This window comes from Mauremys mutica, chromosome 5 (assembly GCF_020497125.1).
Source record: "Mauremys mutica isolate MM-2020 ecotype Southern chromosome 5, ASM2049712v1, whole genome shotgun sequence".
Taxonomy (NCBI): Eukaryota; Metazoa; Chordata; order Testudines; family Geoemydidae; genus Mauremys; species Mauremys mutica.
Window position 1 is genome coordinate 66,365,344 of NC_059076.1, and position 25,525 is coordinate 66,390,868.

The 25,525-nt window shown below is 39.3% G+C and overlaps 1 protein-coding gene across 1 annotated transcript in view; it reads left to right on the forward strand.

The window, feature by feature from the left end:
* The window catches only part of GRIA2 (glutamate ionotropic receptor AMPA type subunit 2), a 127,984-nt gene that overhangs the window by 38,989 nt on the left and 63,470 nt on the right, over positions 1 to 25,525 (forward strand). Inside the window, 4 exon segments of the mRNA XM_045018888.1 lie at positions 9,639 to 9,878; positions 16,680 to 16,876; positions 20,025 to 20,078; positions 24,444 to 24,605. Of these exon segments, the coding sequence (XP_044874823.1) occupies positions 9,639 to 9,878; positions 16,680 to 16,876; positions 20,025 to 20,078; positions 24,444 to 24,605 (653 nt within the window).

Below are 25,525 nucleotides of genomic sequence, written 5' to 3' on the forward strand. Positions count from 1 at the left end.
CTCTCATCTGGTCACCCTAAACCTAGTGGCCCTGTAGGGAGACCCGTGCAGCCCCACTCACTAACTGAAATGTGGGGGCTATTTCTGGGCATGAGCCATTCAGCAATCGGGTGGCCTCGCCTGTGACCAGGGGTTCATCTTCCTCCTTGCAGTTATGGCTGGCAGTCTCTGCTCTGTCCTACAAGGCTCACAACCTTCCCCACATCTTGTGCTTGCAGAGATCTGGTGCCAATTGCCCCACAGCCACATTGAGAGCCTCCTAAAGTACTGGTATGAAAATGTACTGATAAAAATCAGAAAAAAAAGATTAAAAATAAAAATTGATATTAACCATGAATATACAAAAAAAATCAAATTTTGCCAAGGCCCCCACCCCATCTAGTTAGCACAAAAAGTCAAAACAAACTAATCTACTGTAATTACAGTAGATTAATGCTTATGATCAAAATATGAGCATTCAAAGGCTAAAATCAGATGAGATTTTACTGAAAATATTTGCCTTTGGGTGAAGACCAAGTATAGAAACTTATAGCACAAAAGGTGAATATTTTCAAAAGTTAGGAACATATGAAAAAAAGAATTATAACCTAAGCCATTTGCAACCTTAACTAGTTGAAGATCCTGCTAAGCACCTGCTACAATAACTTAATTGAACATTTACTAACTGAATTCAAGGATTTTTTCCTCCTACATTGTCTTTGAGTTTTAAGGACATTTAGGTTTATCTTTCTTCTATGTAGGAGATGATATTGGTTTAGAAAGACATTACTAGAAACCTGTTCTACATACATACTTTGAGGAAACCATTTCTGACTATTTTTATGCCTCTGTAGATGTTCACCTTGATAAGGACTGAAGAAATTTAACTACCCTTCATTTGGGACCATATTATAATGCAACAAATGTACATATTTTTTGATAATTTCATATTATGAATTTTCATATTTAAGTTCTTAAATCTGCAGTGACTCTTTTAAAGTTAGATATTTCAAGGACTGGATTCATATTAAGGACCAAAATGAATGTAATATGTAGACTGTATATTTAACATGTCTTTTTTAAAGCAGGCCACTAATGATAGGAGTCAAATAATTTCTGCAGCTGTTTTTTTTTTAAATTATTATTATTTAGCCCCAACAATGTGGAAAAAAACCAAGTATCATGACAGTTATTGCCCAGAGAGCTTACAGTCTAATTGCTATTGAAAAGGTGATGAGGATGGGAAAAGATAATATTAAAATATAAGCTGAGTTTTGCAGGGCTTTGAAGATGGAGACAAGAAGTTTGAACACAGAACAGTAAGCAAGTGGAAGCCTTTGGAATTATTTTTAAAAAGAGGGTTGATATGGTCTGGCCAAAAGTCAAAGAAGATAATTTTGGCTGTTGTATTTTGGGACAGATTGTAGGGGAACAATAGCAAGGAGCCCAAGAAGAGATGGTTACAGTTGTCAAGGCAAGAACAATAGCAAGGAGCCCAAGAAGAGATGGTTACAGTTGTCAAGGCAAGAGATTATAATGGAGTAACCAAGTGTTTTAGATCCCAATCGAGCAAAGCGTTTTAGCACATTTAAGTTTAGGCATGTGCTTAAGTTCCATTGACTTCCATGGAACTAAATCACAAACTTAAATGCTTTGCTGAATGAGAGCAAAACCTACTGGGGTCTCTTCTTTCTCCAGTACCTTGTATTGTTTTATCTCATTTTTGATGATCAGCAGTTATGTGTCAGAGCGGACAACTATTCTCCATGAATGTTATATAATGGATTTGCTTTCCACTAATCTTTATGTTGTCAGGTAGGCCATTTTCCAGTCCTAACAAAAAGGATAGTATATACACAAGAAAAACACTTGAAAATAAGACAGATTGAAAGAAATTAACTCTGGCAGTTGCTTATAATGTTTTTAATTAAATATATCATTCATGTTACAGTGGTTTGTGAGTCCTAATCATCATGATTTATTTAACCTAATAACAGTGAACAGCTTGTGATTCACCATTGTAAAACTAATGTCCTCCAGCAATAGCAGTATCACTGTAGACATTTGCAGAGTGGGAATTCTGCCAAAAAGAGTTAGAGTTTTTACATTATTCACTGGTTCATCTTATATATACATATGAGCATCTTTCCTCATTTCTTCCCTCCTGCTCCCAAGAGGCCAAATGCCCCAGAATCATTGAGACCATTTGCCTTGTGACAAGTCTAGGAGCATATTGTAAATGTGTCTCTTGCTGGCATTCGATGGATGACCTCCCATTGATCTTTAACGGGAGTTTTGCGCATGAAAGCACCACAGGCTTGGGCTATTTCAGCATATAATTATAAGATTAATGGTTGTGGGTGGGGGAAAATGTAGTCCAGGTTTAAAATTGACACCTGTATTCTGACTGGACCAGATAGTTTAACATTTGAAATTGTATGCTGTTTCCTACTGCTTGACAGTTTATATAGATTATCAGGAGCAAATTCTGTTTTCCCATCTGTGCAACCTTCTAGAAGTAAATGAGCCTCAAAGTGAATATTTTTATTGTCTTTAAATATCACTCATTTAAATAACTTTTGTAATCGGTTCTAACAGCACAGCAAACATCATTACACAATGTGTGACTGATAATTTTAGACTACATTGAAGATATCAGAATACCTTTTTTCCCTAGCTTTATTTCTTTCAGGCTGGACTCTGACTGCTGCCTGCTTAGCTGCACAGTAGAGGAGTTAGGGAGTGGGGAACATTTTAACCTTTAAAGAAGCTTCCCAACCCCACTCCTTTGTGCGGCCCATGCAAGGATTGCAGGATTGCAGTTCCCTCACTTGGCAGAGTTTAAGGGGTTCTTTGTTCTTGGGAGTGTTGGAAGCAGCTAGTTGTTTTTGACAGTTGATTCTTATCAACCAAGAGTAGAAAAGTAGTAACTAGAACTGGGAGTTTCAGTAGCTTAAAACATAAGAAGACAATTTCAGAGAGTATACAGCCTTTCTTAGAAACCTGCAGAGAGACCTACTGAGAAATGAACTGCAGTTGTGGAGATTTTAGGCACATACAGATACTATCCACAAGTGGTATTGATGTGCATGTGATAAATTGCAGATCCATTAGATAAAACCAATTTGTAAAAAAAAAAAAAAAAAAAGTCTGAAACAAAATAACCTGCCAGAGAGAGAGATCCTTCCTTCCCCCAAATGTGGAATGTTTCCAACATGTGCCAATATTAAGTTCTATACCAGGGGACGGCAACCTTTCAGAAGTGGTGTGCCGAGTCTTCATTTATTCACTCTAATTTAAAGTTTTGTGTGCCAGTCATCAGGGGCGGCTCTAGGCACCAGCTAAACAAGCAGGTGCCTAGGGCGGCAAAATTTAGGGGGCGGCGAAATGACGGGCGTGTAAGGAAGAGCGGCGGGAGCTCTTCCCCGGCTGCAGAGGACAGGCCGCTCCTCGGCTTGTCCCCGCGGGTGCACACCAAGAAGCGGCCCCTCCTCTGCAGCCGGGGAAGGGCCGCGCTACCAGCTCCGCCTGGGGAGGGGAGGGGGTTGCTTACCGCGAAAAGGCGGGAGCCGGTAGCGCAGCCCTGCCCCGGCTGCAGAGGAGGGGCCGCTTCTCGGAGTGCACCGGCGGGGACAAGCGGAGGAGAAGCGGCCCCTCCTCTGCAGGCCGGGCAGGGCTGCGCTACCGGCTCCCGCCTTTCCCGGTAAGCAACCCCCCCCCCTCCCCAGGCGGAGCCGGTAGCGCAGCCCTGCCCCAGCTGCAGAGGAGGGGCCGCTCCTCAGCTTGTTCGCGCCGCTCTCCTGCGGGTAGCGGCCACCCCCCACCCTCCAGACAAACCGGTAGCCAGCTGCGGGCCGCCTCCCTGGGGGGGGGCTAGGGCGGCGCTGCGCTGCTCGGGGGGCGGGGGCTCGGGCTGCGGTCGGCGCCGCTGGGGGGGGGGGGGCGGCACTCTTCTTTTCTGCCTGGGGCGGCAGAAAAGCTAGAGCCAGCCCTGCCAGTCATACATTTTAACCTTTTTAGAAGGTCTCTTTCTAGAAGTCTATAATATAGAACTAAACTATTGTTGTATGTAAAGCAAATAAGGTTTTTAAAATGTTTAAGAAGCTTCATTTAAAATTAAATTAGAATGCAGAGCCCCCAGACCAGTGGCCAGGACTCAGGCAGTGTGAGTGCCGCTGAAAATCAGCTCACGTGCCGCCTTTGGCACACGTGCCATAGGTTGCCTACCCCTGTTCTATACCCATAACAGGCTTAAAGAGCATAGCTTATAGCCCTTCAGAAGAAGAAATGGGAAATTTCTAATGCTATAGCATTGAAAAGGGGATTCCTGACTAGAATATATTTAGTTCTAGCCCTGGTAGATCTGCAGCATCTTACTGTAGTGAGGGATACTTAGAAGTCTTAATATTTTTTTTCTTTAATTACTTTCATTTCTACTTTTACATCTGAGATCTGTACACTTGGAGTGAAATCCTGGCCCCACTGAAGTTAACGTGGTCAGGATTTCACCCTTTAGATACATTTACACTGCACGGCCCTTATAGTGGTATATAAAGTACATACTCTGCACACCCCTCAGCATGAGTAGAAGTAGCAGTGGAGACAGTGAGGTACTGCTTAGGCATGTCTGAACCCTGTGGGTATTGCATAGTTCTCTATATGCCCGAGCAGTGCCTTCCCTATCTACATTGCTGTTTTTAGCAGCGTAGTGTCCCACTGCTTCCCTGCTGCCGGAGTCTTTCCTCAGTGCAGGGAAAGGCTCCAGCAGCTGAGAAAGGCTTTGGCAGAGGGGAGGCAGTGGGGGAAAAATCCAGCGGCTCCTCACTGCCAGAGCCTTTCCCTGCTCCCTTCCCACCTCCCCCCTCTGCCAAAGCCTTTCACTGTACTTGCAGCAACCATTGGTGTGCAGTGTAGACATAGCGTTAGTGTTCAGATGCTGTGGTGATGGTAGTGGTATACATTTTTAGAGTTCAGAGATGGACTCAGTACTAGAGAGAGGCAGGCAAGATAGGCAGAATGATAAAGAAAAAAGAGAGGAAAAATTACTTGAACTCCCTTTTATTTTCTCTTTGATTAGAAAACAGTTGTAAGGCAGTGCACTTATGTCGGGATGAGAGGCTGTAAGCAGTCCACGTCTGTGGTGCCTCCTGCTAGCCATCTTCTTCTCTGCAGGTCTTCTGTAGCTCGGCCCTCCAGCCAAGTCACAAAGTTCTGTCCTTTTCTGGGGTAACAAAAGGTCCAACTGACAGTCTAAGCTAAACATCTAAATAATAATTCTAACACCCCTCTCAGGCTCCACTGAAGTGTTCTTATTGGCCCTCCCTGAGAGCCCCTTTGCAAAGTTCTTCCTTTATTGCTTCTTGTCCTAGCAGTTTTTCCCTCATGGTCTCCCTTCCCCAGGGACTCTGGGGGTGTGGGTTCTGGTGTGGGACTGGGTTTGAGGGATTTGGGGTGAAGGAGGGGGTTCTGGGCTGGGACCAAGGGGTTCAGTGGGTGGGAGGGGGATATGGACAGGGGGTTGGGGTATGGGAGGGAGTCAGGGGTGCAGGCTCCAGGCGGCGCTTACCTCAAGCAGCCCCCGGAAACAGCAGCATGTCTCTGCTCTGACTCCTAGGCATTAGCCACAGCTTTGCACACTGCCCCATTCACAGATTCCTGGCCAATGGGAGCTGTGGAGCTGGCACTTGGGGTGGGGGCAGCATGCGGAGCCCCTGGCTGCTTCTATACCTAAGAGCCAGAGGGGGGACATGCCGCTGCTTCTGGGAGCTGTGCGGAGATACAGCAGGCAGGGAGCCTGCCTTAGCTCCGCTGTGCTGACCGGACTTTTAGCTTTCCGGTCATCACCACCAGCACCCTTTTCGAACCCTACTTCTCTGTAGCCTCTCCGTCCCTTTTTCTTGTTTTTTTTCCTGCCCATGGTGAAGCAGACTTGACTGGATAGTCTAGAGCCACCACCAACTATAATTCCTAAATACTGGGCAGTTTATAGTCTCCTGTTCTTCCCTGTGTCTTTCAGGTCATGTAGCAACTGCTTTCTAATACTACCCCATTTCCCTCATATTTTCACTAAATAACATAATGTAACTTTTGTTACCTTGAGCCATTTAAATTTTCCCTTTCTTTCTCAACCCTCATATACCCATGAAAGATGTTCAATTTTCTCTTATATCTTACAGCATGCACATAGTCCATCTTTGTGTTTATTCAAAAATATTTTTGTTTAAACCATAATGTCCAGTTAGTACTGTAAACAAAATCAATTCATTTTTCCTATGCAGGCCTGAAGTATGTTGTTATCCTCAACTCCAGAGCAAAATTAAAAAAAAACTTCCTCTTTTTTTTAATTGATCCAATTTTTTTGCCATTTCTCTTTTAATTTTTTCTGTACTAAGGTTTTGAATTCCAGTTTACTATCAATCCTTCCATTCCTACAGTCCTTTTAGCTGCTTTGTCCCCGTGTATTTCCTAAGTATGTGCTGGGATGCAGGCTAATGCTACATGTATTCCCATCTGTACTGTTATTAGAAATATAATTTAATTGAGTAAATCACTTATGCTTACAGAGACTCCCTTTTTTATTGCCATAAGGCCTGATACTGAGTCAAAAAAAATGACCACTACTGCTAGGCATACATCCTAGATCCAGTTTAACACCAGCATTATTACTACTAGGTCAGCTGTCATGACAACTACAAAATTGGATGTTCTTTTAGATGTCCTAATTTTCATAAACAATATGCTGTCCCTAGTCTTCATAGTTTTTTTCCCCTTTTTTGGACCCACTTATATATATAGTTGACAAAAACAACCCCACTTTTGATCTATATACTGGTATACTTTATTTTTTATACCTATTGTCTCCTTTTTACCAACAAGTTTATAAAATAAATCTAAATCCACATTTAGACATGTTAATTTCCATCCATAACTATTTTTTCCATGACTAACAGTTCTGACTTCCTTCAGCTTTTCCTTGTCTTTCAACTCCACATTTTCACTCAAACGGCAGCTGGAGCTCCAACATTGTGTGCTATAGGTTGCCTATTGAATTCCCAACAATCTTCATATATTTATCTGGTACTTCCATCTTTGCAATTCCCATTAACTTTGGCCCAGAAAGTTAGGTCCAATAATTTCATTTGTGGTGTAACTGGCATTTCACTAGCAACTATCTGTAGCACATGTGTGTGTTGTAATAAATGCACCATACACAACTCATAGTTCCCATGCTTGTATTAAATCTAATTTTTAAAGTGCTGATTTTGTTGCCAACCCTAAAAGCTTGGCAGCCATAGTCGATAACTGGTCTGATTAAGGCTCTGTATACCATCAGTAATGTTTTTTCTTATCTGCCTCCCAGTTAGTTCCAGCAATACTTTTAAATAGGTTGATCCTTCCTTTGCATTTATCTTTAACATAGTCTATATGCTCTTTCCAAAATAATTTAGTATCATGTATTAGTCCTAGGAATTTAAACCTTTTAACTGTATCTATTTGTTATCCATACGGATACAGTTTCCATTCCTTTGTAGCTATACTTTTTGTAAAGATCAATCTTTTGGTTTTAGCTATGGAGAACTTGTAACCCCGTATATTTCCTAAGTCTTTTCTGCCACCTCAATATTCCTTCTCCTAACTCATACAACATAATCCCTAACTGAGTTCTCCTCTCTGTTTGTATAATCGTTTCCTAATCCTTTCACAGATTGGATCACTAATTATCATTAAGTTGTCATATTACCATCAGATAGAGGTTAGCTGCTTGGTCACAGGCAAAGGTTAGCCTGGCTTTCCTTAAAGGGCCAGCTAGCTTGTGACACCAAGAAAATTAAAAATTGAAAACATGTCATTAATACTAGTCAAAGTCTGAGAAACAAATCAATGAGAAGTCAGTTAATTCTGAAATTAACTCAACCTTAATTCTAACCTTCTACATATGCCCCAAAACAGTGATACTCAGACTGAGGCTCGCCAGACCCAAGTGGCTCTTTAATGTGGCTTCATTGACTCTTTGCAGCACATGATATTAAAACACTGTGTGATTTAATTATTAACCAATCAGGATGCTTTTACTATGTTATTAACCGATTTTAGTTGATAAAATTATAGTACTTGGTCAGTCATTTTGCTGTGAGAATTAAATATATAAATGACTGACCAAGTACTATTATTACTGAATATATATATTTAATTAAATATTTCCCCTGTCATACTTTTTACATATGAATATATAGTACTATAGAAAATGAAACAATGAATTCAAACTACTCTTATTTTTGGGTAATGTTGATTGCTAATTTGGCTTCTGAACCACTGAGGTTTGGGTTTGAGTATCAATGCCCTAAAATATAGTCTCCGTGGTCAATTATTGTCATAATTAATACTTGGGCAACATCATCTTCTGTTACACGCCAGATTTACATCAATTCAGTTGAGAGTAGATCTCAGCACATTGTGTTGAAGGACTGCAGTCAAGATTAATGGGCATATGCTCTTGATGGATCTGCCTACTATTTCAGGTGACTACATACAGACTATGAAAGCAGAGAGGAGAAATGTGAGTCAGATAACACAGATGTTCAGAGATAACACAGCAGAAGCAGAGTGAATATTTCAATTATTCTCCTCCCCCCAGTTTTAGTAAACAGAACCATATATTCTTCTACTCGTGCAACATTAAGGGGGAGGGATAGTTCAGTGGTTTGAGCATTGGCCTGCTAAACCCAGGGTTGTGAGTTCAATCTTTGAGGGGGCCATTTGGGGATTGGTCCTGCTTTGAGCAGGGGGTTGGACTAGATGATCTCCTGAGGTCCCTTCCAACCCTAATAATCTATGATTTGCAGTGTCAATGAACAGAATGATCTAGAAAGCATAGATGTTTACCCAGGCTGCAGTGATCAGCATTGTCATTGGCTTGAATTGTCTGTAGCACTGATAAAAAGAATAATCAAGAGATTATTCTTTCTTGTATGTGACCTCAAGTGTTATCCAGAAGACCTGTTTTTGCTGAGTCCTAAAAAGCTGATATTAAACATTTAATTAAACAATGCACTAGAACACAACAATATACAGTGCCACTACCTCTATCCTCCTGTTTTCTGTTTGCAGTTTTGTGTGTTTGGTGTGTAGTTTTGAATTCGCAATTTCCTCAAGCAGTACAAATGGAAAATGTATTTTTGAAGGTATTTTTCAAGAAAGAAAAGTCTAAAAAAGCCTTGTCACCAAAACCAGATTATATTTAATAGGATAAAAAGTAGCAATTTAAATAATTGTGCTATAGTCAGACATGAAATTATCAAATTTTAAAGAAATTCCAGCTTGCTTTTGTGCTTGGAATACTGTTTTTTTAAAATATACATGGAATTCATAAATCAGCCATTATGTTTTCTTTCTGAAATAATTATTTTTTGCGTGTAAACCATATAATACATTATTACATTGTATCATGTATTAAGGTAGCTTTTGGTATATCAAGTTTTGTTAGTGATTAATAATATGAGATATATTGTTATATCTAGAAATATTGTCTTTCTCCATTAATTTAAGTGTGTGAGTATACATGTTTGTAGAACATAAATATGTAATAGGTTTCAAACAAACTTTTACAAATCCGTGTTGTTTCATACAATTTGATCTCTCTTTGTTTCTATCTCTTCTAGTCTGCTCTCAGTTTTCAAGAGGCGTCTTTGCAATTTTTGGATTCTATGACAAGAAGTCAGTAAATACTATAACATCATTTTGTGGAACTCTTCATGTCTCCTTCATAACTCCCAGTTTTCCGACTGATGGAACACACCCATTTGTCATTCAGATGAGACCTGACCTCAAGGGAGCTCTTCTTAGCTTGATTGAATACTATCAGTGGAACAAGTTTGCATATCTATATGACAGTGACAGAGGTAAGATACAGTACAACTTATCAGTATAGTTTTTGCTAGATGTACCTAATTGAAATGCTAAAGCAGTATTACAAAGACAAGCAGAGCAAGGAGAAATGTTTTCCCTCTTGTTCCACTTTAACAATATAAAACTCGGGTCTCAGGAAGAGAAGCTTATCTGACTGCTGTATATGGTCAAAGAATAAATGTGTTTAATTGAGAATGAAATAGTTGCAGTATATAATAGAATTATGGACATGTGCTAATAAGCATTGATGCAAGTATAATAAGGTCTTTGGAAGATAGTTCCCATAGAAAATTTATTTTAAAATGTAAGTGTTTTAGAAAAAAATGCATCTTAACATTTATCTATTTTTTAAACATTTAGAACATTAAGGTTACAAGTGCCATACCAATTAAAGTTAGAGAACCAAACCAAATTTCAGTCAGCTCATTTCTTCTACCAAACAGCAACTTTAAATGCAAATCCCCCAACATATAGTTCACTGCTGCAGTCTCATAGTTCCAAACAATAGTTGTCCAATTTATGAGGATCCAGAACTTCATCTCATCACAAATCCCATCCACCTAGAACACCACTCATAGGTCCAATTAGAGTTGGTGGTAATCAAGGTAATCAAGGGATGGTTCAGTCCCACAGAGTTACTTCACACAGGGTGCAGAATCTGTAAGTGGGGATCCCAGAGTAAAACAGGAACTAAGGAAAAAGCTCTAGCACTCTAGACACAACCCTTTCCTCTCCCCCTCTGTTGAATTTGGCTTACAGTACCAAATCAAAAGTCCACTACGCATAAGCTCAGAAGACCCACTCACTCCAGGCATGTCCTGCACAATTCCTATATCCTTTCAAGATTATTTTTATTGCAGTACTCATATTATTTTATACAATCAAAACAAACAATTTGCAAAGTTGGAAGTGGCAAATGTGTTAATTAGTAGTATTTGGGGGGTTTATACAAAGTTGAAAGGGGGAAGGTTTTTGACTATCTTTGTTGGAATTCTATTTTTTTATTTGTCTCCAAATGCTCCTTACTTTTTCTTTATCTTTCTGTTTTCATTTTGTCCTCTATCTTTGAAAGCAATTGTGTGGTGGTTCTTCAGTATGTTCGTGGACCAAAAACTTTGCTTAGGGTTGCCTTGCCATAAATAAAAGTGCAGAAAATGGTCAAGATGTAGTTAAATTTAAAAGATGGTTCAGATTTACCCTGGTATACCATTTTTCATCAAGCAGTGCAGTGAGTTTTGCCTACTCACCTTCAGATGTCACCACCTTCCACTGGTCTGGTCTGCATTGTGGTGTTCAAAAAAATCAAAAGGGGCTTCTTCAAGGCACGTTTATGTGTTGTTTTTTAAGCCCTGCAGTTAGGTAAACTAAAGCTCTCATATGACCTCTAAAAATGACTGTGTGTCATGCAGTATGATCCTTGAACTTGGACTTCTCTCAGCTTCTCTTCAAGTTCATATTTGAATCAGAAACATTCTTTATCTTTGCAGAAAGGGCAAATAGCTTATTCAATGCTCCATCAATCAGCTAGCATTGCAGTGTGTGCCAATACACTGCTTGTGATTTCTATTTAGGAAAATTCTTCGGAGCACCCATTTCTACAATACATCTTACTGTCAACTGTACTGAAAGGAGTAAATAACTAAATGAAATAGTTATTTATTGCCACATTTTGGTTTTGCCATTTTTTGTTTGTTTGTTTCACCCAAACCCTAAGGCACTCAAATAGGGAAGGTGCCATTTGTAAATCTCTAGGGGCATGAATCTGCAACATTACTCAAAATGTATTACTCCTGGAGTTCTCTCATTGATTTCAATGGGGCTACCTGCAGAGTCAAGTACTTCTCAATGTCAGTAAAGGTGGCAAAATTGGACCTTAAGTGAGGAGAATTCATTTTTCAGTTCAAAACACCATCACCTCAGTGACCAGTGCCAAGGAGGTGTCTATAAAAAGTATATACGATTCAGCATGGTTTTTTTTTCTTCTGCTGTGGAAAGAGATAAAACATTAATAAAGTAGAATCAGGTGAACTAATAGCAATTACAATTCAATTACTATTCTGCAACAGTGAGTTTATTACTACAGCTCCAGTACCTTTGTTAGGGACCAATCTTGTGAAGTGCTGAGCTCTCTCACATCCCATTCCATTCAACTTTAAGGATCAGGCCATTATTTAGTACAGTACTTGCTCTCATACGGCTTAATCACATCTTGTTTTTTAGTGTGTTCTACCTTCTCTTACCCCCCCCCTTTTTTTTAATTGCATCGTCTATAATACCGAGTGGTAGCAACTAGAGTTTGCCTGGGTTGTAGGGAGAACTGAGACAGTGTTAGAGAATTCTATCTGCAGCCAAATTACTAATTCAAAAAAGAAAATGCCAATCTGACATTTTATGCAATTGCCTCCATTTAGTCCTCCCATTCAAAAGATCACTGAACTGACTATCTGTGCTCATTATGAGAACTTGAGGATCAGGAGTGTTTTTCCCCAAGTTCTGAATTAGTACTTGAAAACTTAATATACTAGAACTAGGCCTCATGCATTCTTTCTATGCACTTGGGCCACCCTAACAGCTATGAAATGTCAACGTAAACACGTCCAGTAATGGGGACAATATGTCAGATACATGTCCATACGTAATCATCTCCTTGCTCCAAAAACTAAACTCACTAATGAAAAAGTCATTTACTACATTTACTCAGAAGGATTTCATGGAATGAACATTGTCTGAGTCCCATCAGAGGTGATAATGTTCTATATGTATAAGTATCATGAAAGTGGGTTATCAAACACCTCTTAAGGCTGAAGGGACAGAAATCTGGAGATTGAATGTAAATGAATCAATACCCTAATTTGCATTTTGATGACTATGCAATAACAAACTGAATCATTTATCCATTTGAATTCAGAAATCACCACCCTTTTTTCTCCCCTCTTTCTTTCTCTGTAGGTCAATCATAAATACTCTATGATTTTTCCTTAAAAGTAGAGGAGGCCATAGGAGTGACTTCTCTTATGAGAGAAGTCTAAATCTCTTGGTACACAGTTAATAGATAAGGTTCCTGAATTTTGCAGGACAAGTAAAATGTCTTGTTGTGTACTGCAAATGGCTTCATCTGTGCAGTTCTTTACATCAGTTTATAACAATCTGAAAGCCCCTTGGAGGCAGCTATTGATGATGAGGGAGCTGAACTTTGTGTCCCTTGTTGCACGTAGCCAGCTCTCGTGCAAATCAAGGCCAGTGCAAAAGGCACTAAAGTTGGATCAAACTTTTAAAAAATATATATAAGTATAATCTATCCATAAAACTATGATACGCAGTGTGTGTATGGGAGGAAGTTAAATATCTCATGGGGTTTCACTGAGGAGGTCAGAAAGGATTGGGGTGTAAACCCAAGTCTTCCTGGCCAAATGCCAGCCAGGAAAATTCTGCCCTCCTCCACTGTCTTAAAATTCCCTCTGTTCTTTCAGTTGTGGTTGCCTTTCCCATAACATCATGTAATCCTTTTGGACCATGAGTCCTGCTCTGAGGTGAATGAGCCACTTTCATTTCCCTGTTGACCAACTCCCACTTGGAAAACGATGTTGCACTCCTAGTACTGCTGCTTTAATTTGCTGAGGTGCAGTGACCCAGTCCCACCACCAGGGTCTGCTGTTCCTGCTACCCCTAATTGTGTAGGGACCTCGCTATGGCTGCTCTCTTCCCCACCTTTACTCTGTGGTTCTTTAAGGATGTAGTCTGTTGCATGAGGCCCTTTATTGAGCCTGCCCATAAAAAAACCAAGAGATCCAAGCTGCCACTTGGAATCCATGGAGAAGGCACTAAAAATGGGGAGTCTCCCAAGGAAGATTCTATTTATTAAGGGAGATTTAACAAGCCTACACCTAAGTTTATAGCATAGAGGCCTTTCTGAGAAAAGATGCATGGGAATATATTGTAAATAACAATATATATTCAAACCATGCCCAACTAAAATTCTTGCCAGCTCATAGAAAGTGTATAGTTTAAAGACGTGGAAGGACTGCAAACTTAAAAATGTGAGCTAGGACAATGATTCTGGTTTTGCTGGTCTGCCCTGATCTGTTTTAGTCTATTGATTTGATTTTTAGATAAGATATCTATATCTTTTTTAAAAAGCCAACAGTCATCAAAAAATAAAAGATTTCCCACACACAATGTAAAGATCCACAGTTGTTTTCAAGAGACAATGAATGTAAAGGTATAAGCCTGAAATGATGGTGACCAATCCTGTATATCATTAACATTTTCAAAGTGTCAAAATTAATTGTTAAAAGTCTATTGGTCTTAGTTTAATGAACCATTTGCAAATTACAATTCAAATTTAATTCTCATTGTGTTCCTTGTCCAACTATGTGTGTAACTGCTGTTATTGTTAATGAGAGTAATGTGTGAAACTTTCTTTACATATTGTGGCAGAAACTTGTCTCAAAGAAAATGCATGGCTCAGTTTATTTACACAAGTCAGAAATGACTACTCAGGTTTTATGGTAGATAAACTATATACGAAAGCAGCAAAGAATCCTGTGGCACCTTATAGACTAACAGACGTTTTGCAGCATGAGCTTTCGTGGGTGAATGCCCACTTCGTCGGATGCAAGAGTGGAAATTTCCAGGGGCAGGTAAATATAAGCAAGCAAGAAGCAAGCTAGAGATAACGAGGTTAGATCAATCAGGGAGGATGAGGCCCTGTTCTAGCAGTTGAGGTGTGAAAACCAAGGGAGGAGAAACTGGTTCTGTAGTTGGCAAGCAATTCACAGTCTTTGTTTAATCCTAAACTGATGGTGTCAAATTTGCAAATGAACTGAAGCTCAGCAGTTTCTCTTAGAAGTCTGGTCCTAAAGTTTTTTTTGCTGGAGGATGGCCACCTTAAGATCTGCTATTGTGTGGCCAAGGAGGTTGAAGTGTTCTCCTACAGGTTTTTGTATATTGCCATTCCTAATATCTGATTTGTGTCCATTTATCCTTTTCCTTAGAGACTGTCCAGTTTGGCAGATGTACATAGCAGAAGGGCATTGCTGGCATATGATGGCATATATTACATTGGTGGATGTGCAGGTGAATGAATCGGTGATGGTGTGGCTGATCTGGTTAGGTCCTGTGATGGTGTTGCTGGTGTAGATATGTGGGCAGAGTTGGCATCGAGGTTTGTTGCATGGATTGGTTCCTGAGCTAGAGTTACTATGGTGCGGTGTGCAGTTACTGGTGAGAATATTCAATCCATGCAACAAACCTCGATGCCAACTTCTGCTATGTACATCGGCCAAACTGGACAGTCTCTAAGGAAAAGGATAAATGGACACAAATCAGATATTAGGAATGGCAATATACAAAAACCTGTAGGAGAACACTTCAACCTCCCTGTCCACACAATAGCAGATCTTAAGGTGGCCATCCTCCAGCAAAAAAACTTTAGGACCAGACTTCTAAGAGAAACTGCTGAGCTTCAGTTCATTTGCAAATTTGACACCATCAGTTTAGGATTAAACAAAGACTGTGAATGGCTTGCCAACTACAGAACCAGTTTCTCCTCCCTTGGTTTTCACACCTCAACTGCTAGAACAGGGCCTCATCCTCCCTGATTGATCTAACCTCGTTATCTCTAGCTTGCTTCTTGCTTGCTTATATTTACCTGCCCCTGGAAATTTCCACTCTTGCATCCGACGAAGTGGGCATTCACCCACGAAAGCTCATGCTGCAAAACATCTTTTAGTCTATAAGGTGCCACAGGATTCTTTGCTGCTTTTACAGAACCAGACTAACACAGCTACCTCTCTGATACTAAACTATACACAGGCATCAATGTGGTTTTGAAAAATCTACTGACTTGGGATAAATACTATATGCCGTCCTAGAAACACTCCTTTTGGGATTCTCTGGGTAAAAATTATAGCTGATAATTCTCACTCACTGCTGGCAGTTGGAGAAATAGTGTTTATTTCAGGGTAGGTTTTCATTACTGGCACTGAATCACATCTTTCTTTATTCTGTTCTCCTTTACTTTGTGTAAGGGAAATGTAGACCAGTAACATTTCTAATGATCTTACAGAATATCGTTAGCTGTTAAAATTGTACTCAGAATCCATCTTGCTATCAAGATTCCATGTCCTTCCAAAATAAAATAAAATAACATCAGACATCTGTAAAAATTGCTTGTGAGGTATTAGTAATGAAACTGTTTAGGGTTAGAAAGAAAAGCATTTAATCAGATCTTCTATAACTGGGGTTATTACTTTAGTCAACAGAAATAATGGCTCAAGAAGCACCATTGAAGTAATTGGGAGCTTTGCCTTGACCTCAGTGGCACTGGGATCAGGATCAGGCTTTAAATGCATTGACACTGAAGCATGGGAAAGTAAACAGTTCAATAGCATTTAGTAATAAACAAGAGATGGTGTTGCTGTAATTGGGTCGTTTTTCTCCTAAAAGGCCTCTTATGAAAAGTAGAGTATCTCCCAAATGCGTTGGAAGCTTTTATTGTAGGGTGATAGAATTTCTTCTTGAAGCCAGCTGAAGCAAAAACAAAATGTAATTGTTTACAGGGTCCAATCCTGTATTCCTTGCAATGACCTATATGGAAGTTGTGTGTGTACAAGGCATGGAGGATCAGGGCCAAGTGCATCACCTTTTCAGGAGAGTTCTGTCAAAGCTGTCTTTTTCTGTTTGTCAGCCGCACAAGTTACTGAGTGGTCTTCAAAATAAATAAGCTACAATTCACATGTTATGGGCCTGTGTTATTCTTGCAACTTTATCTGTCGTCTTTCACCTCTTACCAGGCTTATCAACATTGCAAGCCGTCCTGGATTCTGCTGCTGAAAAGAAATGGCAAGTGACTGCTATCAATGTAGGAAATATTAACAATGACCGAAAAGATGAAACTTACCGTTCACTATTTCAAGATCTGGAGGTGAAAAAGGAAAGACGAGTGATTCTGGACTGCGAGCGGGATAAAGTGAACGACATTGTTGATCAGGTTTGCTACACTCAATTTTTAAATGACAGCAGAAATGGAAGACTTCTGGGTTGTATAAGGATACATAATGAGTGCTCCCATAGTGCTGCTTTATCAGCAGTTTTTATTTATGTATGATTCTATTTTGATGATCCCTTACTTTATCCTTTGAATCTTTTCTATTCTATATAGGCTTTTATATCATGCTCATCACTGTAGTATCTGAGTGCCTTTCAGTAGTGTATTAAGCAATATGACTACATATCTGTCACATGTTTGTTCTCTCATCTTCTCCCTAGTGGAGTGTTTTGTTTGGTAGGGTTTTTTAAAATATATATACGTATTGCGATGTGTTTATGTTAGAGAAGGCAAGGTCAAAGATATGCACCTTGCTCTCAGAGTGGAGTGTGGTGAGGTTGGTGATGTTCCTTAGCTCATGGGAAAGTTTGTTCCACAGTCTCGGAACACACACACACACACACACACACACACACACCTCTTATTTTTGAGAGTTCCATTGTGCCAGAGGAGCAATAATAGATGATGCTGATGTAGCAAAAAGATACTTCCTTATTGGAAGTAAGTGTGTTGCTTAATGTGGGTTTATTATTATTTTTTCCTATATCCAATACAGTGGCTACTCATCAATAAATAGATTTGCAATTACCAATTATAAAATCCCAAACCAATAATTGATAATCATTTAATATGGAGTAACTAATCTACTCAATCTAACTGCAATGTCTCTTGGAGCAGCAACTACATGCATATATGCATAGTTGTTAAACCTCCGCAATAAAAATATTTACTAACCAAATAGGCTTTAAATAACGTAATACATATAACTAGTAATTCATTTAATTATGTTCATGTACCACATGTCATCAGTGGGCTCAACACAAGAGTTTCTGGATGAAATTCTGTGGCCTGTGACATGCAAGAGGTCAGACTAAATGCTCTAATTGTCCCTTCTGGCCTTAACATTTACAATACTTAGTGTTAGATATTGCATTTACTTATACCCATATACTCCACTAAAGCCAGTGTGTGGAACTTGGCCAACTAATTCTTGGTTTAATGTAAATTACAGGATGTGGTTTAATGTAAATTACAAGCCCATCCCTGCCTCTTTGAATTTGTCAGAAACTAAATGAGAGAATCAACTAAATCTCCTTCCTTGTTCAAATTGCTGCTACTCTCACTTATTTGAAAGATGTGGGGAGACCTGAAGAGACCCTCCTTCTCCCGGTCTTTATTTTTTTAGGGCAGTGTAAAAGCAGATGGCTCTATTGGTCCCTTGCGTCACCTGCTAGGCAGGGAAATGCAAATATCTTTGAACCACATGACTCCCTTAAAACTCTGGATTGATTGTAAATTATTTTAGATCAGCACCTGCATTAGGACCCCAAGACTGGGAGGTATACTGAATAGTGCAGACCCAGAGTGCCTTCCTCTCAGTACAGTTATTGGACTGAGTGGAGTCTTTGATGCCACTGTCACTTCCCAGAAAAGAGACTGTTGCAAGTGTCCGTGTAATGCAAATTGTTTAACAAATGATTGTATTAGGGAATCAGTAAAACTGACTACACACAAAGTACTGTCAAATGTACAGGGTAAACAAACTAGAAAAAAGAGATTTTTATTTTCTAATCTTTTTTAGAGGTGTTTACAAAGTAGGTGGAAAAACATTCAGCCAACATTTTGATTTTTAACTTGACAGCATCACTCTCAAACCCTAATTCTGCAAACACTTCCTGCCAAGCATAGTGCATATTTCTGTCAGACCAATTTAAATCCCAAGTATAGATCTTGATTCAGAAAAGTACCTCAGCATATACATAATTTGAAGCCCATGAATAGTCCTACTGAAGTCAATAGTGCAGAGTGCTGATGAGACTGCTCACTTAATTAGCCCTACACTCAGGAAGTGTTTGAAGAATCAAGCTTTTAAGGAATACATATGGTATGACAGCTACAGTACAGAAGAGATCATATCAAAAGATATAAATGCCATATATATATTATATCAATAATTGCAAATTTTCTGACCAAATTTAATCATGTATTCATTCATCCCTAGCTTCACTGAAAAATAATATCTTTAAAATTGTCTCAAAATCAAGCAAACAAAACTACTATCTATGTAAATCCATTCTGCGGTCTATATTTTTGATATTTTGTTGCCATTTTGTAGTAGACATGACTGCTTTGGGGAGTGGCAACTTTTTTTTGCCTAAGTAGTATTTTGGGGTCCATAATAACTTTCATGTACAATTTTGAGTGTGATCATTTTCCAAATTTTAGTTTATTATCCAATACTTCACAGAAACAAATTAATAACAGAAAAAAAATAATTACAAGCTGACTGCTACATTAATTTTCACCTAAGAACACTCTGCGAGCAAATATAAATACAGTGATAATGAGCCCTAAATCTTTTATAATAATATACCTGCTAAGATGTAAAAATATAAAATCTTACATGAATTGAATGTAGCTAAAGTTTCTATCAAACAAAAGCCTGAATTTATAGAAAAAAGGTGCAGCTTTGATGGGTGGCAGTGTAGATCGACTACCTAGATCTTGGATGCAGGCATGGCCACTTGTGCCTCCCTTCCCCTGAGAGCCGATAAGTAGGGAGTGGGCAGCATGGCAGGGATGGACAAAGCCTTGGCTCCATTGCCCCTTGCCTCCACCATTTAGTGTCCAGGACAGCTGAGCCAGCAGAGAGGGTGTCATAATTTGCTGCTGGTACTGCCAACAGTAAATTACTGCTCTTCCAGAGTAAGGAGGAAGCAGGGAGGGAACTGTGCTACAGAAGGTGTGTCTGAGGCACAGTGCCTGCTGATACTATAGTCAGAGTATGCCTAAAGATACAGTCTAGTCCTTGGAATTCAATATACCTCTCTCAATGTCTTGGGGACAAATCTACAGCTGGTGTAAATCAGCATAACTCTGTTGACTTGAATGGACGTGTGCTGATTTGCACCAGCTGAGGATCTGGCCCACGGTGTTTGGCTATAATAAAAGCACATATTTTGAAAAAGCGCAATATAAATAAATAAAGATTAGTGAATAGAACTAATCTGGGGGTATTTTACTCTTTTAGGGTAAACCCATATAGTAACTGTTCATTTTCAATTAAAATGAGTTTTCTTTTCTTTTACAGGTTATTACGATTGGTAAACATGTGAAAGGATACCATTACATCATTGCAAATCTGGTAAGTGGTTTCATTATTACCATGTGCCTGTGTTACTCTTTTTAGTGTTTATAGTAACATACCAGGACAGTATTATGTTTTATGAGCTTGTAATAGATTTTTTTTGGTGTGGGGAGATGTTAAATTTCTTCCTCCTTGCTAAACTTTTGCTATTTTATTTCTTACAAAAATGTCTTTGGGGCTGGTGCATTCAGGTATTGAATGCTTTCTATCAGGTTCCCCTCAATGGGAGTTGAGGGTGCTCATCACCTCCAGGAAGATGTTCAGCATTTTGCAGGATCAATCTTTTAAACTATATGCATGAGAGCAGTCCGAGTATATGTGGGAATTAGAACACTCATTGCCCTCCAAGTAGACCACATCATTCAGTTAGGGAAAAAAACATTACCATTGCAAATTATTTGTGCCATCAATTGGGGGAACCAGTTTTTTGTGTCCTTCTGCTTTGTTCTTGGTGCATCTTCTCTTTTCAAAATTCCTCGGTTTTACATTTAGGCTGCTACTGTAATTAGTTGATGCATGCAGTTCTCACTGAAGTTAATGGAATGTAACAGGACAGCCATAGCAGGTCTTTCTTACCTTGGATGTTATATGTGTGGTTAAAATGAAACAACAAAAAGTAAAGTAAGTCAGATGTACCGAAGTAATATGCCACCATCCAACCAACCTATTCCAAATTCACCTCCATGCTGACATCTGATAGCCTATCTAAAAGAGATTTAGCAAACTCTTTACACTGTTTTAAGGATAATGATCTGAACTGCTATTTTCCCTTTTTTGAAAATGAAGAGCCATTGAACTCAATGTAGCTATGCTGATTTACACCAGTAGAGAAATTGGCCCAAAGGCCAGATTCTGAAGGCTTGATTCTTTGTTACTCAGTTCCTGTGCTTGGGGCAGGGACAGAACATGGGGGCAAAGTAGCTCTAAGCCACTGTTATGTTTCCTGTATGGTGGTGCTTTGTAGGTGCTTGGCTTGGCTTAGGGCTGCTCTAACTTACATTCTGTTTCCCCTGGTCGTTCCCCAGGGCTCTGGGAAAACAGAAGAGCTCCAGACATGCCACTGCCTGCTCCCAATCTACCCTCGATCGAACATCAAAAAGCCTCCCCAACTCACATGTGCAGGACATATTCTGTAGGGGCCATTTCTACCCACTTTGAGGCCCCTTTCTACTGCTGGAGTGATGTAAAGGGGTGTTGGGTTAACTGAGAATCAGATCCTGAATGTCTGTTTAAAAACAGAAAAGCAGGGAAACATATTGGGTATTAACTTCATTTTTATCTTTCTTGAGAATAAAAGACCCAACCCCCATTTACTGCAGGTTTATTAAACAACAGAAACATATGTCATGCCTACGAAATTTGAAGAACTACAAAACTTTGCTTATCAATTTTTAGTTTTGAAGGACAGCAAATATATTTGTTTTAAAAAGTGTGACTAGTCCATTTCAATACATGGATTGATATTTCAGCCATTTGCTCTCATTTTGCAGCAGAGAACCTGTGTGATTGTAATTTGCTGAACCAAACTGTCTCAAAAATATTCTGGAGGTTCCTTTTTAATAATACATTTGCATACTACAAAATGATACAGTAAAAATTTAAATGCAAATATTACAGATCTTTCTATAATGTTCTACACAATATATAAGGCAAGTACATTTTATCAGCCATCAGCGGACCCATAGCTAATTTGAAATGGGCATTCCATGAACGACAATCATTTTTGACTTTGAAGGATTCCTGATGACATATAGTTAATACAGTGCATTATGTATTGCATGTTTATATCAAAACAACCTGCGGTTAAGATCAGATTCAGAAAGACTGCATGATTCCTATGTAAATGCTCATATTAGCAAGCAGTGTGGCATCCACTGTGAGCACAGCAGCTAACATGCATTACCATAGCAATTGTGACAGCTTTTGGTCATGGTGGTTGGTGTTGCTGCTTCTTTTTTGTATTCATTGTGAAAACATTTTGGGTGCACTTCAAATTAAGTGTCTCAGATTAAGGTTTCCATTGAAATTAATTAGCATCATTATCTATGTTGGTTTAGCAGTGACAGATTATTAAAATCAAAACATCTTTATTTTAGTTGTACAGCTGAATGATAAATATACACCCATCATGGATCAGCAGTTCATTAGTTGGGACCAAATCCTTCAGTCCTGACACAGAGTCCAATTGACCTCAGAGGGAGCGGGAGCGGGACCATAGTCTTTACAATTGCAAAACTCCTATTGAAATCAGAGTATATTTTTGATTCAGTAAGAAAAAGGACTGAAGGATTTGGCTACTGGTGTATGTTTAGCATACAGTAACTATTATATCTACATACACACTAATTAAAAGTATACGCAAGTTACTAAAATGGTATTTACTGAGGGTTCTGGAGAAAACATGGGGCTTGGGAACAAGACTGAGGAACGCTTCTCTCCCCCTTTCCTAGGGTTCTCCTGTGGTCAGCGGGAGAGGAGAACCCACAGTGAGTCTTGTCTACATGGTGGGGTGAAACATTCTATAGCAATGTGATTTCTGAAGCATATTGTGTGCATTAATTGGCCCATGATAGACCCTACTGGTGTACACTAAAAGTTGCCTAGTGCACTTTACCATAGTGCTGTTTGAAATGGGACTGCATTAACATGTGCTAGGGGACTCTTAGTACATGCCAGCTGGGTTCACGAGCCAGTTAGTGTGCAACATGTTAGTATTTAGCAATACACGTTAGAATTTCCACCAGACTAATGCTCCACGTAGACTTGATCTAAAAGGCTCTTTATCTCCCTCTCCCTCCCTCCCTCCTCTGAGGGCACTGTTTAGGCTTGTCAGAGGTTGAAGAGCCACATTAGGGTGAAGGGATGAGGATAAGGGTCATCATTGCCTCAGACTTTTGGAGGGCTGACAGGCTCCTAAGAATAAGTGAGGAACTGATATTACTGGCTTGGTTAGAGACGCACTTGGTTGACCTTTGAATATTCCTAGTTGTGGCGCTTCCCTCATATCAGCTTCAAGGAGACAGGGATACCCCCATCTCTTCTGCCTCTCCAGCTGTCTGTTCTCACCAGTCCCATGTTAGGACTATTTTAAAAAATGGAATTTCCCAGAGAAAATCTTAAAGGTGAAGGTGAGGGTACATAGCACTAAGAATCCTACCAAGAATATTGTAGCGAGAGCAAAATTAAGAAAATAAAAAATCACAAAAAACTCAGGAAATTCAGAGTTAACGTTAAACTTACAAGAAATGAAAATACTTTGAAAGTATGGACACAGCTTAGGGACCCAAACTACCTATAACAGTGCCCCGAGAAAATCAGAAACTCAGACTACAGAGAAAACCTATCCAGGCTGTTGTCATCTTCTGTCTTAATTACTATAACCTCCTTTCTGCTCTTTCTGACATGCACGTTATCCTCCCCCGCCCAGTCTGTTCACAGAGCAGCTGCTAAAATCATCCTGTATTTCTTGCCTGTCATTCTGACCACCTTTTTGAATCCTTTCATTTGCTTCCCCTTTTCTGCCATAGAAGGTCTTTGGCTTCAAGGCTATTTCACAGCTTGACTCCTCCCTGCTGTCTACACTTGTCTTTTCTTCATGAAACATAAAGAAAAAATGAGATGTAATTGAAAAATCACCTGCTTATTTGACAGCTAGTTTGTCAAAAATAACATAATTCCCCTCATTTAATGTGGGCAAGTGACTCTTCACTGTAATTCATTTTCTCTTTTCTGAATATACGTGAAGCAGGGACATAACTAGGCCCTCAGATTCATGTATTTGGCTTCCACAAATTTTTAGTGGGAGCCCTGTTCCCATGTATCTGTGGGTGGAATTTGGCCCTAACAATTTGTCTGAAAATGACTTGCTTCATTCTCTAGGCTAGAACAACTTTATTTCCATGACAGAATAAGAATATTCATATCAGCAAAAATAATATTTTATTACAGGGAGGCTTATAAGGGTCTTCCCACATATTCTCTGTGAAGGCAAATCATAGAAATCCTTCAGTGAGACAGTGGCTGACTCACTGTCACTGATTAGGGATAGATTGGGTAGCTGTTTTTCATGATAGTGAGCACTTACTCACACGAGTAGTCCCATTGAAACAAATGGGATTGCCCACATGAGTAAATGCTCATCGTTAAAAAGGACTGCTAAATTCTGCTTTTAATTGGCAAAGGTGAGTGACAAGACACACTCTCTGTATCTTCACAGTGTTCCCAACCACTGCCAGCCCTCAGAGCTCTGGTCTGAGCCCAGATCCCTGAGAAAGGGAAATGTTGGGTTACATCTCTGCAATACTTGTACCTACTGATCTGATAGACGTGGTGAAATAACTGACACATGTTTTCTGTGCCCAGGGATTTACTGATGGAGATTTATCAAAAATCCAGTTTGGAGGAGCTAATGTCTCAGGCTTTCAGATAGTGGACTATGATGATCCCCTGGTATCAAAATTTGTACAGCGCTGGTCAACGTTGGAAGAAAAAGAATATCCAGGAGCACACACCAGTACAATCAAGGTACATTTTTTATTTATTTTAACTCAAATAGAAGAGAAGATGGGGTGGGTTTGGGGAGAAAGACAAAAGATAGAGCAAGGCATATGAAATCAGCCATGCCAACAACGTTTTATGTTCCTTCAAGCTACTTTTAACATTCTTTCCCTTAGGACTGGTTAACAGAGATCCTGTACTGTCACAAATGTTCAAGATAACTTTAATTTTTTTGTACCACTGTAAAGCTGTGCCTGGCAGCATGTTGTGCAGTTGTTTGTGATATGACCATATAGGCACTGACATTTTTGGGGGTTATTTTTTTTCTTTATTTTAAAATCTCTTCCTTAAATCTTCTAGATGAAAACGTACATGCACACTCACAAACAACACGTGTGAGCACACACGTCCACAGCCCTTTGTGATATAGCATCATCTTCTTCCTGCAATATCCTGAAAAATAAATGGCTTATAAATGCGTAGAAAAGCATTGTATTTTGAGAGAGATGTTTAAGTCGAACAAAGTCTGTTTTAAAATTAAAATATTCACAATAAATTGTACTATACTAAAAGAGAGGTGTGGTCTGATTTCAGTCCTGAGTGACTCACTGAACTAATCATTTAATTTCTGTCTTAGTTTCCCCTCTTGGGAAAATCAGGATAATAATACTTTCATACTTTACAGGGGTGTTGTAAGGATCAATTAATGTTAGTAAGGCATATTGAAGATGAACAGTGCTCAGTTAATACTTAATGATTTTAGTATTTATTTATAGATTTAGCACAATTAAATCAAATAATCAGAAGCGTCAGGGGAAATATGTATTGGGACTAAAATGTGTTTACATAAGTAGCATGTTATCTTTGCTATATTATACTAACCATAAGGAAATATATAACAGTTCTCATCTGATGATAAAAAATTCTCATCAGGACTATGAATTGCA